Source organism: Acipenser ruthenus, chromosome 8, assembly GCF_902713425.1.
Source record: "Acipenser ruthenus chromosome 8, fAciRut3.2 maternal haplotype, whole genome shotgun sequence".
NCBI classification, from domain to species: Eukaryota; Metazoa; Chordata; class Actinopteri; order Acipenseriformes; family Acipenseridae; genus Acipenser; species Acipenser ruthenus.
The window spans coordinates 38,778,289-38,794,765 of NC_081196.1; the positions used below are offsets into that span (position 1 = coordinate 38,778,289).

At 39.1% G+C, this 16,477-nt stretch overlaps 1 protein-coding gene across 4 annotated transcripts in view; it reads left to right on the forward strand.

The window, feature by feature from the left end:
- LOC117406906 (sushi repeat-containing protein SRPX-like) overlaps window positions 1-16,477 on the forward strand; it is a 37,462-nt gene that overhangs the window by 19,302 nt on the left and 1,683 nt on the right. For all 4 annotated transcript variants that reach the window (XM_059028922.1, XM_034011293.3, XM_034011296.3 and 1 more), the window contains 6 exons: window positions 1,360-1,536; window positions 6,525-6,651; window positions 7,935-8,056; window positions 9,770-9,949; window positions 14,780-14,913; window positions 15,826-15,947. In XM_059028922.1, the coding sequence (XP_058884905.1) occupies window positions 1,360-1,536; window positions 6,525-6,651; window positions 7,935-8,056; window positions 9,770-9,949; window positions 14,780-14,913; window positions 15,826-15,947 (862 nt within the window). The remainder of the gene's footprint in view (window positions 1-1,359; window positions 1,537-6,524; window positions 6,652-7,934; window positions 8,057-9,769; window positions 9,950-14,779; window positions 14,914-15,825; window positions 15,948-16,477) is intronic.

Sequence of the window (16,477 nt, forward strand, 5' to 3'; positions counted from 1 at the left end):
CTTTACATTTCTTGTTCTTTAACCATTCTGATGTAGACTTGCTTGTGTGTTTCATATAATTGTCTTGCTGCATGACCCAGCTGCGCTTCAGCTTCAGCTCACTGACGGATGGCCTGACATTCTCCTGTAGAATTCTCTGATACAGAGCAGAATTCATGGTTCCTTCAATAATGGCAAGGCATCCAGGTCCTGATGCAGCAAAGCATCCCCAAACAATGACACTACCACCACCTTGCTTGACCGTTGGTATGAGGTTCTTACTGTGGAATGCAAGGTTTGGTTTTCACCAGACATAACGGGGCCAATGTCAGCCAAAAAGTTCCACCTTTGACTCATCTGTCCATAGAACATTGTTTCAGAACTCTTGAGGATCATCCAGGTGCTTTTTGGCAAACTTGAGACAAGCATTCATGTTCTTCTTAGTGAGCAATGGTTCCCGCCTTGCTGCTATGAATCCCATTTTTGCCCAGTGTCTTTCTGATGGTGGAGTCATGAACACTGACCTTAGCCGAGGCGAGAGAGGCCTGCGCATCCCTGGATGTTGTTCTAGGGTTCTTTGTGACTTCCTGGACGATTTTACGCCTTGCTCTTGGAGAGATTTTGGCAGGACTGCCACTCCTGGGAAGATTCACTACTGTCCCAAACTTTCTCCATTTGGACAATATGGCTCTGACTGTGGTTCGGTGGAGCCCCAGAGGCATCAACAACTTTTTTTTCCAGAGGTCTTAAGGAATTGGCATGATGTGCCTCTAGAACCTGTGTGTTGACAACTTCATTCTGATGGTAAGGGCCTGGATAAGGGCGTCTGCTAAGAAATAAATAATAATGATAAAATAATATATACTACTACAACCCACAAAAAATCTGACCAAATACAATGTGAAAAATGTGCAAAAATGCAGAAAATCAGTCAGGGGGCAAATACTTTTTCACGGCACTGTATATATATATATATATATATATATATATATATATATATATATATATATATATATATATATATATATATATATATAATATAATATGGATGCCAGGGTGCTTTTGTAATGTGTCCCAGGTCATTGTTTCTGAGGTAAAACAAGAACATAAGTTGACAAATGTCCTGGCTAATACTGATGAAGGTGTAAGCCAGAACACTTGCCAGCTAAATCTCTTCTGCTGTAGTTCACCTCAGGATTCGTGTATGGATGGGTCTTTTGTAGTTATGGATGCTCCTGGGTCATTATTATTTCCAGGCCTGATATTGCCCCAATGAAAGTTTACCACAGTCAATTTATGCAGTATGCACTATGCTTTTACTATGGTATTCCACAATACAGTTTTATTCAACTCCTGTAATTTACTGTTGCTTGGTTTCAGAAATCCGCTGCCCAAAACTGACTTTGCCAGCCAATGGAGGAATCAAGTGTTCCGACGGTTCTTATTTTAACTCCAGGTGCGAGTTCTTCTGCTCCCCTGGTTATCAGCTGAAAGGAGAGCGCTCTGTGACCTGCATGAGTAGCAAAGCCTGGACGGGGAAGCACACATCGTGTGTGGGTAAGTTACAAAAGTTACAACACAGCGCAGGTGCTTCTGCTTACACACTTCAATTACCTTATTTAATTGTCTTGTGGAAATGCAGAAGGTTTCTTGCTGACTAAATAATTAGCTGTAATTTGTTAATTAGATGTTTGTTCCAGTGGTTTATCAATGTGAGTTTTAAAAGTAACTAATTGCTGTAAAGTGTGCTAAAAGGTAGGGTGTAACAGATCTTTTTCAGTTCAAATTTGCCTGGAATGTAAAACCAGCTTGATTGTTACAGCTCCATTTCCCTGTAGACTTCATCAGACGCCTGTGGCCCACTCAGTTCAGCACACATTGGCCCCTAACCCCAAGATGGAAATGAAGTAGAGCACCGTCTCCTTCCACATTATTGTTGAGGCTTCTAGACTGTGAGGAAATCTGGCAGGAGATCTAGGCTGTAGATTTAAAAGACATTCGGATTAATTGAGCTCTGTGTTCAATTCAAGGAAAAAACAGACAGACAGCTGCAATTGCATACAATGCAAAAACAATGCTAGTGCAAACCTGACGTAATGGAGTTATTTTATTAATTTCATTTTTTAAATATATTTTAAGAACAGCATCAAAGTCCTGTAAGTCTGAGAGTAATCTGAGCATCAATAAATCCATTCATGTTTTTTTTTTTTATAATACAATGGCATGTTTAAAAACAGCTTTGAGGAGTCCATTCTGAGTTGGTTTAACAAGGGAACATTAGTACTGTAATATGGAAATATTCTCCAAAATCGGTAGCATTGCACTTTTTAATCAAGTTGAACTCATGTTAATTCAAGTTCTATAATAAGTATACACTCAACACAATATTTTTTCCCAATAATTAAATACATAAATAAATAAAGACTTGTGTTTTATGGATCAATACATGTGCCCTTGAGTCCTTGAAGAAATCAATATTTTTTATTTGCAAAGAAAAAGAGTAATTCCAAGAAGGGCCAGCAGGTGGCAGAAACGTCACAGTTTTCTTCAAGGCTGCAGTGTTCCATTTTAAAATTAGGCTTTTTTTTTAAAAAAATCCTTATGTTAATTTATATGTCAAATTGTATTCTAAATTATTAATACACATGTGTTTTTTTTTTTAGATGTGCTATATGATTCTGAATGTATTTTTGTAAAATAACTGCACTGTGTTTACTTTTCTTTCCACACAGCTGAAGGGCTTTTGTCCGAAACCTCCTGAAATAAATATTTTATTAGTCATTTAAACATTTTGTACATACAAAAAAAATATCATTTTTTAATTTATTTATGTATACAGGTTATGTGTTCTTTTCAGTGTGTATACATACAGTCAGCACTCAGATATCCGTTACCCAGTTAAACGTCAGTCGCGTTTTACCGCCTCTGTAGTAAGAATAAAATCAATCTCCATTATAGGTAACAAATTAATGCACTTACCCGTCACACGCGATTTCCGACTCCGTCACCAGTTTTCTGATACAAAGCCCATCTCTTCAGTGTTACAATGTACTTGTTTATCCATCACAGCCCGCGTGTTTTTTCCTTCCTCTCTTCCTCGCATTTCAGATGATTCTGTCTTTATTGTGCAGTTACACAGCGCTTCCTCCAATTTCACATGACGAAAACAAAGTGAACGAGACAAGCTACCGTAATGTAACAGTTAATCATCTGTGATCTTTAGTTGCTTTTGTGCATTTTCATTTGCAAGTGAACTGTGACGTTAGGGCCTTATCGAGCACTATATTCTGCAATTTTGAATACTAACTCTGGATATTGTTTTAATTCTGGAAACTAGTGTTGTTTTTTTTTAATCTTTTGCTAAATTGCATTTCCTTTCCGTTTTACGCAGTTTTGTTCATGGGTAACATTTTGATTTAATTTTGCTGTTGGGCAGTTAATGTGGAATTTTACATACTGCTACAATTCGTACCGGATTTAAAAGTATGTGCTGTATTACAGTCCACGTGTCCACAGTCATCTCTTTTGGCAAGTTATATTTTCAGTATCATATCGTTCTGAATTAAAATACTACATCTGTTGAAAATATAGTACTGTACCAACAAAACCAACTACAGTACATCTAAATGGAAGCCTACTTATTTTAAAACACAGCCCTTTCAGCTATGCATTTCTGACATTGTATCTTTTTTGTGTTCCCTGAAAAAACGGACAAGGGTTGGAACTGGGTAAAATGAAATAATCAGATATGCGTCACACTCGTTCAACCGTAACTGAAGTCAATATTTTATAGGGTCGGATATGTGGGTACTGACTGTGTTCCCCAATTTTGACAGATCAAGAAGGTGTCGGGTCAGCTTAAATAGTTTTGTTTCACATTCTCACCACTGCTCCCTCTGGTGGTCAGAACATATATTTTGAACATTTATCAGCGTGCACACGTTTAATCTACAGTAGTTTATTCATTTCACTTCATGGAGACATAACAGTACCTCCCTGCTGTTTTATTTTTTTTAGGATCTTGTTTATGAGGCCAGATTTTCCCACACTGTTTGAAAATAAAAGAGCTTCACACACACTTTTCTTTGACAAATAGTGCTGTTAGGAAGAGCCCAACACCTGGTACAAATGTATTCACCTCACGTCATCTGTGCCAGATCCTTTATTTATAATGACAGTTTTAGGGTTATGACATATTTATTCACAATAGTACATGCAACATTCTTGGCTTTAGCCTTGAAGAAGGACTAATGTCTGTCATAATTGAATCATGACTTTTCAGAAAGTATCTCTAATTAATATTGACGAATATGAATTGTGTCTTCTGGAATTAGTCACAAGAAAGTGAAGTTGCCCCAGAGTGACTCACTTGCTAAACTGGAAGTAAACCAGGACCGCGTGGCTCTGAATACTCTAAACTAATATCTGTGCCTCACCTCATTCTCACATAGAAGATCTGATTATACCACGGTAATATTAGGACACTGTTTTATCACTCTGTATCAAAACTCCAAGCCCCCTGCTGCTGTGGCCTTTTTGTATTACTGCTGAACTTGAGCAGTGAGCTGAACAAACTGCCGCTGAGCCCAATAGCCTGAGATGCTGACATTCTCACACACTGTACAGGAACTGCTGAAGCTGCACTAAATATACAAGGAGACAAAGTGTGCAGTTTCTGATAGTTCAAAACGAATCTCGCCACTTTCAGGGAGCTGGTTTAGGGGCATTTACCACAGCTTGTACAATCTAGTTCTGTGTCTGTTTTTTCCAGGCAGTTCTTCAATGCTTTACCCACTCCAGTGAAGTGCATAGGCATTATATCCTCTGCATAAAGAAAATATTGTAAACCCCTCAATGTTCAGGCAGTGTGTTGTTGTCCCATTGTCTCACTATGAGTAGAACCATGCAGCTGTCACTGTAGCAGTGCCTGGGTTTCTAATGCAGTGCAATACAGTAAACACTTATAACTAAAAGTCAAGACAATTCATTGTCTACTGGATAATGCCAGCCTGTTTGTGTATGTTGCTTAATTAGGATACTACATACATATAGAGAAAGGTGATTTAATCATAATATAAGTAGACGATCAGTCTTGTTTTCCTGGTGAAACGTTGTATGAATAGTATAGCCAAGGTAACTAGCAGCACTGACCTGGAGTGTTAATGAGAGCCTGGGCTCGCTCTCTCTCTCTCTGTCTGTCTGTCTGTCTGTCTGTCTGTCTGTCTGTCTGTACTATCAGTACACCAAGAAATACAATGCAGACGTAAGCAAGAACAAACATGGGCCAACTGGACCAAAGCAAATAAGATGTTAATTAGAGGATAAAGACAATGTGCCAATCAGATCTAGAAGAGGGGAAAATGACCTTTGGCATAGATGAGCCTAATAAGTCAAATTCAATAGACAATTAGAATGTAGGAACAGCTTTTGACTGAATCTCTCAAGGGTTTTTTTATGTCAATAAAGCCTTCCTCACCCAGATCCCAGAGTACTGGGTTGTAAAACTGACCTAAAATTCTCTGTGGGGGTAGAAGTAACTGCCTTACTGCCATGGAGAAGGTGGAGCTTTGGAAATAGATCAATAAGAATTTATGCACAATGGCTAGGGAAATTAATAAAAGGCTGAGATATCTTGGTGACATTCCAGAACTAGAAAGCTGTCACTTAAAACACAGAGCGACCAACTAGCCTTCTGTTAACGAAACTGCACAAACAGCTGAATATTGGTGTTGAACAAAAAACACAGCAGGTATCATCTGTTTTTTAATGTATTAAAGTCCATAAACAGATGACATTAATGTGTGTCATACAGTTGTGTAATACAGAAGTGAAGTGATTCAAGAACCCGCTCCTGATTCATCTACTGAACATAATCTGTTCAGAATCGTACGTTCTGTAGGGTTACCTAAATAACAATTTACTTTTGAAAGCCACCAGAAAAACCCTTTTTATGCATGTTATCATAATTGATCTGTTCTGTCTCATCGTGTTATCCCTTGAAGTGTCGAACAGAGATTATTTTCTCTGTCTAAATACAGAATAAAGTGTGCCACATGTTCTTATGTTGGTCCTTCACTGTGGAATTTCCTATCTTTTGATATAATTTGATTTAAAGATTTAAGGCATGCTTGTTAGACCGTTAGACTCCTTTCTTTAAATGAAGCCACTGAACTGGAAATTTGTTTACACTGATTTTTTTATTTTTAATTCTGGGTTTGTATTATTTGTTGTCATTTGCCCCAGGATTTTTCTGTAAATTAGACTTTTGGTTAAGGGACTTGGTACCCTGGGAAAAATTAAATTGAAATGGAATTAGCTGGTATGGGCCTCCCAGACCCAATGCATACCATTATTAAATGTGCCTTTGGACCAAATAATATATCATTCCATAATCATTCGGAGCCCCCTAGATTAGAAGACACTTCAAAATAACTCAACAGCTTCAGTGGACTCAAAGAAGGCAGCTCAGCACTGCTGGAAACACTCCATTTTAAATAGCAGATCTCTGTTTGTCATTCTTGTCTTTTCTGTTCTCTTTTGTCCAGATGTGGAACCGCCCACTATCAAGTGCCCCAGTGTGAAAGAGAAGACCGCTGAGCCAGAGACGCTGACTGCCCGAGTGTACTGGGAAACCCCTGAGGGAAGAGACACCGCAGACGGCATTTTGACAGAGTCAGTCTTATCTGTTTGCTAGTCGAGCTAGATAAGGAATACAGGATGGTACAATTCTGACAGTCTGACCCTTTGAAAGCTGGAGGCATAAACAAACTTGGCATTTGTTGCTGCATGATAATGATCGAAATGCACACCTTCTTTGTTGTTAGGCTTTCGTCTTTTAAATTCCCTGACATGGACCTGGGCTAAATAACTATTTCCTTACTCGCAAAAGCCATCTAGCTGCAATATCCAGACAAGTCTGAATTGGACCCTATGAAATATTCGTAATACTACACAACACTGAATATATACATGCATACCCATTTCAAATAATGTGTAGATTTTGTATCATTCTTGTATATGATACCCTTAGCAGAAGTACCACCATAAAACCATGGGACCTGCATGTTTATTTGGAAGGGCAACCCACACACAGATCACAACTTCAATAATATGTCTCTCACATGTAAAACCACATGCAGACCATATCCACGAAATGGGGTTTTGCCTTTAGACAGAATTTGGTTTCTTATTTGAGTTCCGCATTTCTTTGGTAAAGGTGACCAGAGCTGGTTCTAAATGTTTTGTGGAATTTAAATCAAAGATGTATTTGACAACAGTCAATATGGGGCAATATAATGCTGCTTTCACCAATTTAATTAAGATATTATAGTGTTTAAAAAACATATATTTGTTTTAGTTTCCAGTTTAAGACACTGAAACTATGTATTACTTATTCCTGGACAGTTATTTTGCTAACTTACTGAGTGCTGAAAGAATTACTAATAGAAGTCTTTTTATAAAATGTCTTGGAAATGTCCTTTATTCTGACTGGCTGCTGGCATATCAAAGCTATACTTGGCTTCACCTCGTGTCTCACAACGCACCAGGGCGTGTGGTGATTTTATAACTACTGCACACTCTGCCATGTGTTCTTGCTTACATATCCTATACCCTTTGACTTGACAAGCATTGGCTAAGCTATGTATGTATGAGTTGTTTCCACATTGTAACACCCATAACTTTAGTAACTCGATTATATATTTTCATTTTTTTTTAATAACATTTGTGTGACATAATGCCCTTTTCATAAAGTATAAAAGCAATGCTTGTCCACAGCTCTTTGCTGCTGTGTCAGTTCTGCAGGATTAATTAAACATATCCTATTTTGTATACAGCACACACAGTCTGTATTTTATTGCATGGTGAATAGTTTATGTTGAAGAATGTTAACAAAGGGAATGCAGTGGCTTATTTCTAAAAGCTTTGTGACTGATAATAGTTCTTCTCTTTTCTAGTGTGACTTTGAAAGGCATGCCGCCAGGCTCTTACTTTCCAGAAGGAGATCACAGAATCCAGTACACTGTGTTTGACAGAGCAGGAAACAAGGGCACCTGCAAATTTGCAGTGAAAGTGCGAGGTGGGTGTTCGGTCCAAAATCGCAAATGAATGTCCCTTTTCAGGTATGCTTGCATGATGACTCAACTGTTCCCTTTGCTGTCGTGGTCTTACAAGAGTCTGTGTCCAAAACCAAGCTGTCGAGGCATGTTGCTAAGTATGCCATCAATTGAAAAACATCTATATTTTTGTGCCATCACTCTGTTTATCTTTAAGGCAGGGATGTTGGTGGAACTGGACTACTTCAGAAAAGCTGGGGGAATTGAAGTTTGTCTGTATATTAAACTTCCCTGTAATGCATTTGGAATGTCAAAAAAAATCCTTTCAGTTTCTTTTTCAAATCCGTTTTGAATACAGCTGTGAAAGCCATCTTGAATTATTATTATTATTATTTTTATTCAAATTTAACAGTGGTGTTAACATAAAACTTTAAACTAAAAGGTGTTTATTATTTTTTATTAAGTGTGTTATCATTGAATTGTATTAGATTAAGTACAGTCTCAATATCATTTGAGATACCAACAACATTAAAGAAACCGAAGTGCACTGCTTTGAATCTAAAAGTCCCAGTCCCGTTGTTTGAAAGTGACACTGTTTGTACTGCAGCAGCAGCAGCAGCCTGGTGGTTCAGTTCTTCACATATTCGTTTTATATTTTGCATGGCCTTGAGCTAAACAGTTTTGTGTCGTCTCACTTTTCATTTCACATCATAATGATAAACCGTAGGTGATAAATATCAAACAGTGTCTGCTGTCTAAATGCAGTGAAATGAGATGGCAGTCTCAGTAATTCAACACCTGGTACCTTGAAAGCTGTTTTTTTGTTTGTTCTCATCTTGGTTGCCTGAGGATATCAACGAGAAAGCTTGTTTGTGAAAAAGATTAGATTGCGAGGAGCGTGAACTACTCTCTCATCCTGAGAGTATAGTACCTTGCGTATTGGAGGAGGAGTGTGTGGAAGCTCACACTGATGCTGTTGTGCTGTTGTACAAATGATAAGAAACGAACTTCATTAGACAAACGTTTTGAATGATGAAGCGCTACTTTTAGACGACTTGACCTGGCTTCTTATGAGTTTAACATTAGAATTCTGATTGAGCGCATTGAAGTTGTGAATGCTCTCGTTGCGGAATTTACCAAAGATAAATACGATAGGGGGTGGGTTTGTCATTCACTACGTCTTCTTCTCATTTATCAATAGGTTCATAGGAAAGAGATACAGCTTTCAAATAGACTCTTCCCAAGCTGGCCTTTTTATGAAAGGGTTGCAGCCTCAACACACAACATGCACCTGCCTAATTAATCAGTAAAGTATAATAGCAATGAAACCCAGTTGTTTTCCTTTTGTTACACATAATGCATGTTCATTTAAAACTCAAGGCTTCCCTCAGTCTAACACCCAAAACAAAAGGTGGATGGTGGAGTTCATCTGCCAAATCTATCCTGCATAATCAGTTCATACATACAGTTCTGTCAGTTGTTCTATTAGTTGTGGGGATGGCAGATTCATTACAGTGTTAGCATTTTAAATATATGTATGTTGTACTACTTCCTGTTAGTCTCTGTAAGTCGCCTTGGATAAAGGCGTCTGCTAAATAAACATATAATAATAATACTATTCCGTCAAATAAAAAACAATGACCATGTTCCTGGCCAGTTGTGGAGCTCAATTTGAACAATGTTGCACATGGAAACACAGTTCGCATTCAATAACCTGGATTTATTTTGTCTTCTAGTCCGCCGCTGTGGTCGTCTGCATCCCCCGGAAAACGGCTACATGAAATGCAGCAGTGATGGAGACAACTACGGGGCCACATGCACGTTCGCCTGCATGGGGGGGTTCGAGCTACAAGGAAGCACAGCCAGAGTGTGTCAGTATGGGTTGACCTGGGCTGGGACTGAGCCATCTTGTGCACGTAAGTATAAAATTTATCATAAATGAACTGCAGGAAGAACTCGCCAATATGGCATATACATTGTGTAAAATGATATTTTTTCTACTTAGAATTATTTATACTTGAAGAACAAGATGAACAAACATTCTTATTTATTTATTTTTTTAACAGCTTGGTCTGTGAAGAGCATACTTTATGAATGTGCTTTTGAAAGGTTTCAGGCTCTATGGACATCTATTTCAATTCAATTCAATTCAAAGTGCTTTATTGGCATGACTTGCATATATACAGACGTGCTCAAATTTGTTGGTACCCCTCCACAAAAAACGAAGAATGCACAATTTTCTCTGAAATAACTTGAAATTGACAAAAGTAATTGGAATCCACCATTGTTTATTCCATATTTAATAGAAATCAGACTTTGCTTTTGATTTTTTGTTCAACATAATATTGTAAATAATAAAACAAATGAAAATGGCATGGACAAAAATGATGGGACCGCTAACCTAATATTTTGTTGCACAACCTTTAGAGGCAATCACTGCAATCAAACATTTTCTGTAGCTTTCAATGAGACTTCTGCACCTGTTAACAGGTAGTTTCGCTCACTCTTCTTGAGCAAACTGCTCCAGCTGTCTCAGGTTTGATGGGTGCCTTCTCCAGACTGCAAGTTTCAGCTCTTTCCATAGATGTTCGATAGGATTCAGATCAGGACTCATAGAAGGCCACTTCAGAATAGTCCAATGTTTTGTTCTTATCCATTCTTGGGTGCTTTTAGCTGTGTGTTTTGGGTCATTATCCTGTTGGAGGACCCATGACCTGCGACTGAGACAGAGCTTTCTGACACTGGGCAGTACGTTTCGCTCCAGAATGCCTTGATAGTCTTGAGATTTCATTGTGCCCTGCACAGATTCAGGGCACCCTGTGCCAGGCGCAGCAAAGCAGCCCCAAAACATAACCGAGCCTCCTCCATGTTTCACTGTAGGTATGGTGTTCTTTTCTTTGAAAGCTTCATTTTTTCATCTGTGAACATAGAGCTGATGTGACTTGCCAAAAAGCTCCAGTTTTGACTCATCTGTCCAAAGGACATTCTCCCAGAAGGATTGTGGCTTGTCAATATGCATTTTAGCAAATTCCAGTCTGGCTTTTTTATGTTTTCCTTTCAAAAGTGGAGTCCTCCTGGGTCTTCTTCCATGGAGCCCACTTTCGCTCAAAAAGAGATGGATGGTGCGATCAGAAACTGACGTACGTTCACCTTGGAGTTCAGCTTGTATCTCTTCGGCAGTTATCCTTGGTTCTTTTTCTACCATTCGCACTATCCTTCTGTTCACTCTGGGGTCGATTTTCCTCTTGCGGCCGCGCCCAGGGAGGCTGGCTACAGTTCCATGGACCTTAAACTTCTTAATAATATTTGCAACTGTTGTCACAGGAACATCAAGCTGCTTGGTGATGGTCTTGTAACCTTTACCTTTACCATGCTTGTCTATTATTTTCTTTCTGATCTCCTCAGACAACTCTCTCCTTTGCTTTCTCTGGTCCATGTTCAGTGTGGTGCACACAATGATACCAAACAGCACAGTGACTACTTTTCTCCATTTAAATAGGCTGAATGGCTGATTACAAGATTGGAGACATGTGTGATACTAATTAAAGAAACTAATTAGTTTGAAGTATCACTATAATCCAATTATTTATTATCTTTTCTAAGGGGTACCAACAAATGTGTCCAGGCCATTTTAGAATATCTTTGTAGAATAAGCAATAATTCATCTCTTTTCACAGCTTCTTTGCTTTATTCTATGACATACCAAAGGCATGCAAGTATACATGATAAAATAGCTTTTAATTTCATCACTTTTCAGGAGGATTGAAGCATTATTTCAATGAGCTGTAAGGGTACCAACAAATTTGAGCACGTCTGTATATATATATATATATATATATATTGTATGTACCAACAAGGAACCATGGTAACACAATAATACTAAATAGAATAGAAGATAAATAATAATAATAATACAGAAATTGAAATAAATATTGAAATAATAATATTGAAACTATTAAATTGTTTAATTGTGCCGTGTCACTCCAGGTTGTGGCAGGTGGCTACATATTTGGCAGCCAGTGGAGCTGTGTGTCCCTCCCCTAGGAGGACAGCAAGTTTCTCTGAGTCTGCCATTTGTCTGAAAACAGGATACTTTTGTTGTATTTTATTGAAGAATGACTCTCTGATATGGCTGTATATATTTTATACAGTGTAGGAGAAAGTACATCTCAGTTTCCACCTTTCCTGTCTCCTGACCACAGAGCCGATCTTCTTTGGGCAGCCAGGTCTGCCTGTGTCTGCCTGACTCTGTGGCCAGGCTGTGGTCACTGAGCCTGTACTTGGTCAGGATCTGTCTCTGCTTCGTATCTCTGACGGTGCAGAGATACTCTGCTAGGCTGTAGTTTCTTTTTAGGGCCCGATAGCAATCAAGTTTATTTTGGGATTTTATTTCTGTGTCCCAGTGTTCCAGATATTAGAGTTTTTGGTTTGTTTTATAATTTGGTTTACTCTGATTGGGGGCTGGTAAGCAGTGCTGACCTGAAGCTGGTTGGAGTTAGTATTGGAGGGGGGCAGTGTGATGAGCTTCAAAGCCAGCTGGCATAGGGGACTCTTTTCAGGGCTGAGCTCTTGGGTCTGAAGGGCCTTGTACTGGAGTGAGTCAGGTTCACTTTTTTCAAGGTGCAAACAGAATTTGAGTGCTCTTTTCTTTATATTAATAAGAGCTGGGTATCGGCCTAATTCTGCCCTGCATGCGTGGTTTGGTGTATTTCTTTGCATCTGCAGTGTATTCTTGTATAGTTCAGCATGCAGGGTCTTGATTGGGTGTTTGTCCCATTTAGTGTAGTCTTGTTGACATTGAGTGTCAGCTCATTACAAGTCCATGAGCGATTTTGACTGCCCCTTGGCATGGATTTAAACACCATTGCATGTTTTGTCTTGATCACTGTAAAGCAGACTGGGCAACCATTACTATTCAATAGAGACGCAGAATGGTGGTCTCAAAGGATAGAACCAGATTATTCCAGTAGATCATCATTTACCTACTGCATCTCCCAATGCACTGAAAGGATTTCTTTGACTTTTAGATTACAAGGTTTGAATAACCATGTAGAGTAATTACCTTGACTCAGAATATTCATAACATGTTCTTCACTGAGTAACTATCAGTGGTTTTCATGCTCTTACATGGTACTGTACCTATATGTGAAATAAGTGCATAACATGGAAACGTGCACAAATACACTACAAACCTATACCCATATTTGGAGCAGTGTGACAGTGTAAAGAGGACAATGAGAATATGTAAATACTGAGTGGTCTCCCTTCGCTCAGTCAATGACTTCCCAAATGTACAATGCCTTGCATAAGTATTCACCCCCCTTGGACTATAACCCGGACGCTCCACAAAGCTGGGCTTTATGGAAGAGTGGCGAGAAGAAAGCCATTGCTGAAAAAAACCCATATCCAATCCCGTTTGGATTTTGCCAAAAGGCATGTGGGAGACACAGCAAACATGTGGAAAAAGGTTCTCTGGTCTGATGAGACCAAAATTGAACTTTTTGGCCTTAGCGCAAAACACTATGTGTGGCGCAAAGCCAACACTGCTCATCACCCTGAGAACACCATCCCCACGGTGAAGCATGGTGGTGGCATGTTATGGGAATGCTTTTCATCGGCAGGGACTGGGAAACTGGTCAGGATTGATGGCAAGATGGATGGAGCCAAATACAGGGAAATTCTAGAGGAAAACCTGTTTCAGTCTGCAACAGACCTGGGACTGGGGCGGAGGTTCACCTTCCAGCAGGACAATGACCCTAAACACACAGCCAGAGCTACACTGGAGTGGTTTAAAAACAAGAACCTCAATGTCTTAGAATGGCCCAGTCAAAGCCCAGACCTCAATCCGATTGAGAATCTGTGGCAAGACTTGAAAATTGCTGTTCACCAACGGTCCCCATCCAACTTGACAGAGCTTGAGTAATTTTGCCAAGAAGAATGGGCAAAAATTGCAGGATCCAGATGTGCAAAGCTGGTAGAGACTTACCCAAAAAGACACACAGCTGTAATTGCTGCCAAAGGTGCTTCTACCAAGTATTGACTCAGGGGGGTGAATACTTATGCAACCAACAAATGTCTTTTTTTTTAATTAACTTTTGTATCACAATAAAAAATATTTTGCACCTTCAAAGTGTTAAGTATGTTGTGTAAATCAAATGGTAAAAATCCCAATTAAATCCATTTTAATTCCAGGTTGTAACACTACAAAATGTGGAAAAGTCCAAGGGGGGTGAACACTTATGCAAGGCACTGTACCCATATCAGTTTGATATGGTTGGTAATGCCATGGTCTGTGTCAGGAAGATTGATTAAATCGTGCTGTTTTGCAGTTCTGTTCATTAGGAATAAATCCACCTCTACGAGCAATTTGTCTGTTCAAAGTGGTTTCCTTTGACTAAAGCAGATTTAAATCGTATTTTTGGCCCACTAGCTTTTGAGATCACAGAGATCCTCTCTTTAGGTGGTAAAGCAGTAATCGCTAAAGAGCTTTCAATTTCATGCTGGCTTGCTAAAACGTATGATCTTTTGTGCCTTGCCACTGTTGTGTACAATAAAGAAGGTCTAGGCTGTGTGAAGTCAAGAAGCTTCAGCTTTCAATTTTTAGATGGTGATTAATGTACGATTGGGTTATTTTGCTGGGGAACCAGAAGGGGGTATTGGCAGTTGTTTCATTTTCATTAGGTGGTTAGGTAATGGTGTGTACTGCATGAGGGTTTTGGTGACCTCTACGCCCCGCTTCATTGCAGCTATGAATATAAACGTGGCGGTCAGGTCTGCAGCAGCCCTGCTGGATCAGTTCTATGAGAAGAGACGGCTGCTCATTGTGTCTGCACCCTCTGCTGCCAATCATAATTACAGGTTCCAAATGGGAATTCTTCAGGTATGTGACAAATTATTTATTTCTTAGCAGACGCCCTTATCCAGGGTGACTTAAAATTGTTACAAGATATCACATTATACATTATTTTACATTATACAGATATCACATTATTTTTTAACATACAATTACCCATTTATACAGTTGGGTTTTTACTGGCACAATCTAGGTAAAGTACCTTGCTCAAGGGTACAGCAGCAGTGTCCCCCACCTGGGATTGAACCCACGACCCTCCGGTCAAGAGTCCAGAGCCCTAACCACTAATCCAGCTGGTCTCTCAGTGTAGATAGAAAACCAAAATTCAACCCGGTTAGAAATAAATATTTACTATTAGAAATATAAATAACTATTTAAATTTAGTCTTGTAAAATTCTTTTTAAAGTAATGATTTTGTCCCTATAGTTGTGGAGCAGATTGGTCAGTGGTTTCTAGCTCAAGCCAGGAGCAGGGCTGCATTGCTCAATGACCCCTTTACCCCTGTGTAGCTGTTTAGTTTGTGAAGAGCTAAGCTAACGTCTTTTTGTTTTGTTTTACTGCCTTAAAAAAATGTCACATCAAACAAACAAAAGCAATTACAACTGAAACCTATAACCTTTAAATTCCATTCTTATCAGAACAAAGTATATATATAGCCACCACAGATTTTATAGCCTTGAGGTATCTATTAAAATGAGAAATGAAGTCCATCTTTTGCTTAGTTTGCATAAAATCCAATGTTTGTATGCAGCAAAACATTGTTATTTTATAACAAAATATGAAAAATCTGTTCTATAGTGCTGTAAGATACGTGCTGGTTTTCAGAAAGCCCATCGTGAGGTGGATAGCTGCTTGTAATATACAGCACTTTATATGATAATCTTTAGAACTTGTTCTGTCAGTATTGAGTGGGCTCTCCTGTTTATCCTACTGTTTCAGCAAGCTCAGTGTGGGGTGGACATGAGACACATCACCATCATTGAACTTGTGGGGGTTTATCCAGCGCAGATTGGCAGGATCAGACACAGGCTCATTCCACCAGGCCTCGCCTTGCAATTGAGGTATGCAAATCTGTATTACACCTGCCACTGGGAGATTATTGATTGTATCAGAAACAACATGCACTTTCATTAGAAGGTAAGCCTTATAAATGTGGCTTCCAACCTTAGTGTTTGTTTTAATCCTTTCTTCTCTCTCTCGCTCCCTTTCCCCCTCTTTGAACAACCATCTTGACCAGCGAAAGCGGTGGGTTTTTATACATGTGACCATCTCCGGATTAGCAATAAATTAATCAATCTGGAGATAATCACATTCTACACAAGTTTTTAATTTGCATGGCCGACAGTCAGTTTGTCAGTAATCACTGACTGCCGGCCACACATTCTCACGAGCTGACTGGCAGAGATGAACTGCTAACACCACCTGACCACATTTGAATCAACAGTAATCCATTTCATCACCCGTGCTACATAACCCCACAATAATACATCCCAATAATATATTTATCAGCAGGGCTTTGCCCCGCCCCACTGATTACATGCAGGGCTGCTCTGCCCTGCTACAGATGCCAACTTTTTAATTTCCGTGTAAT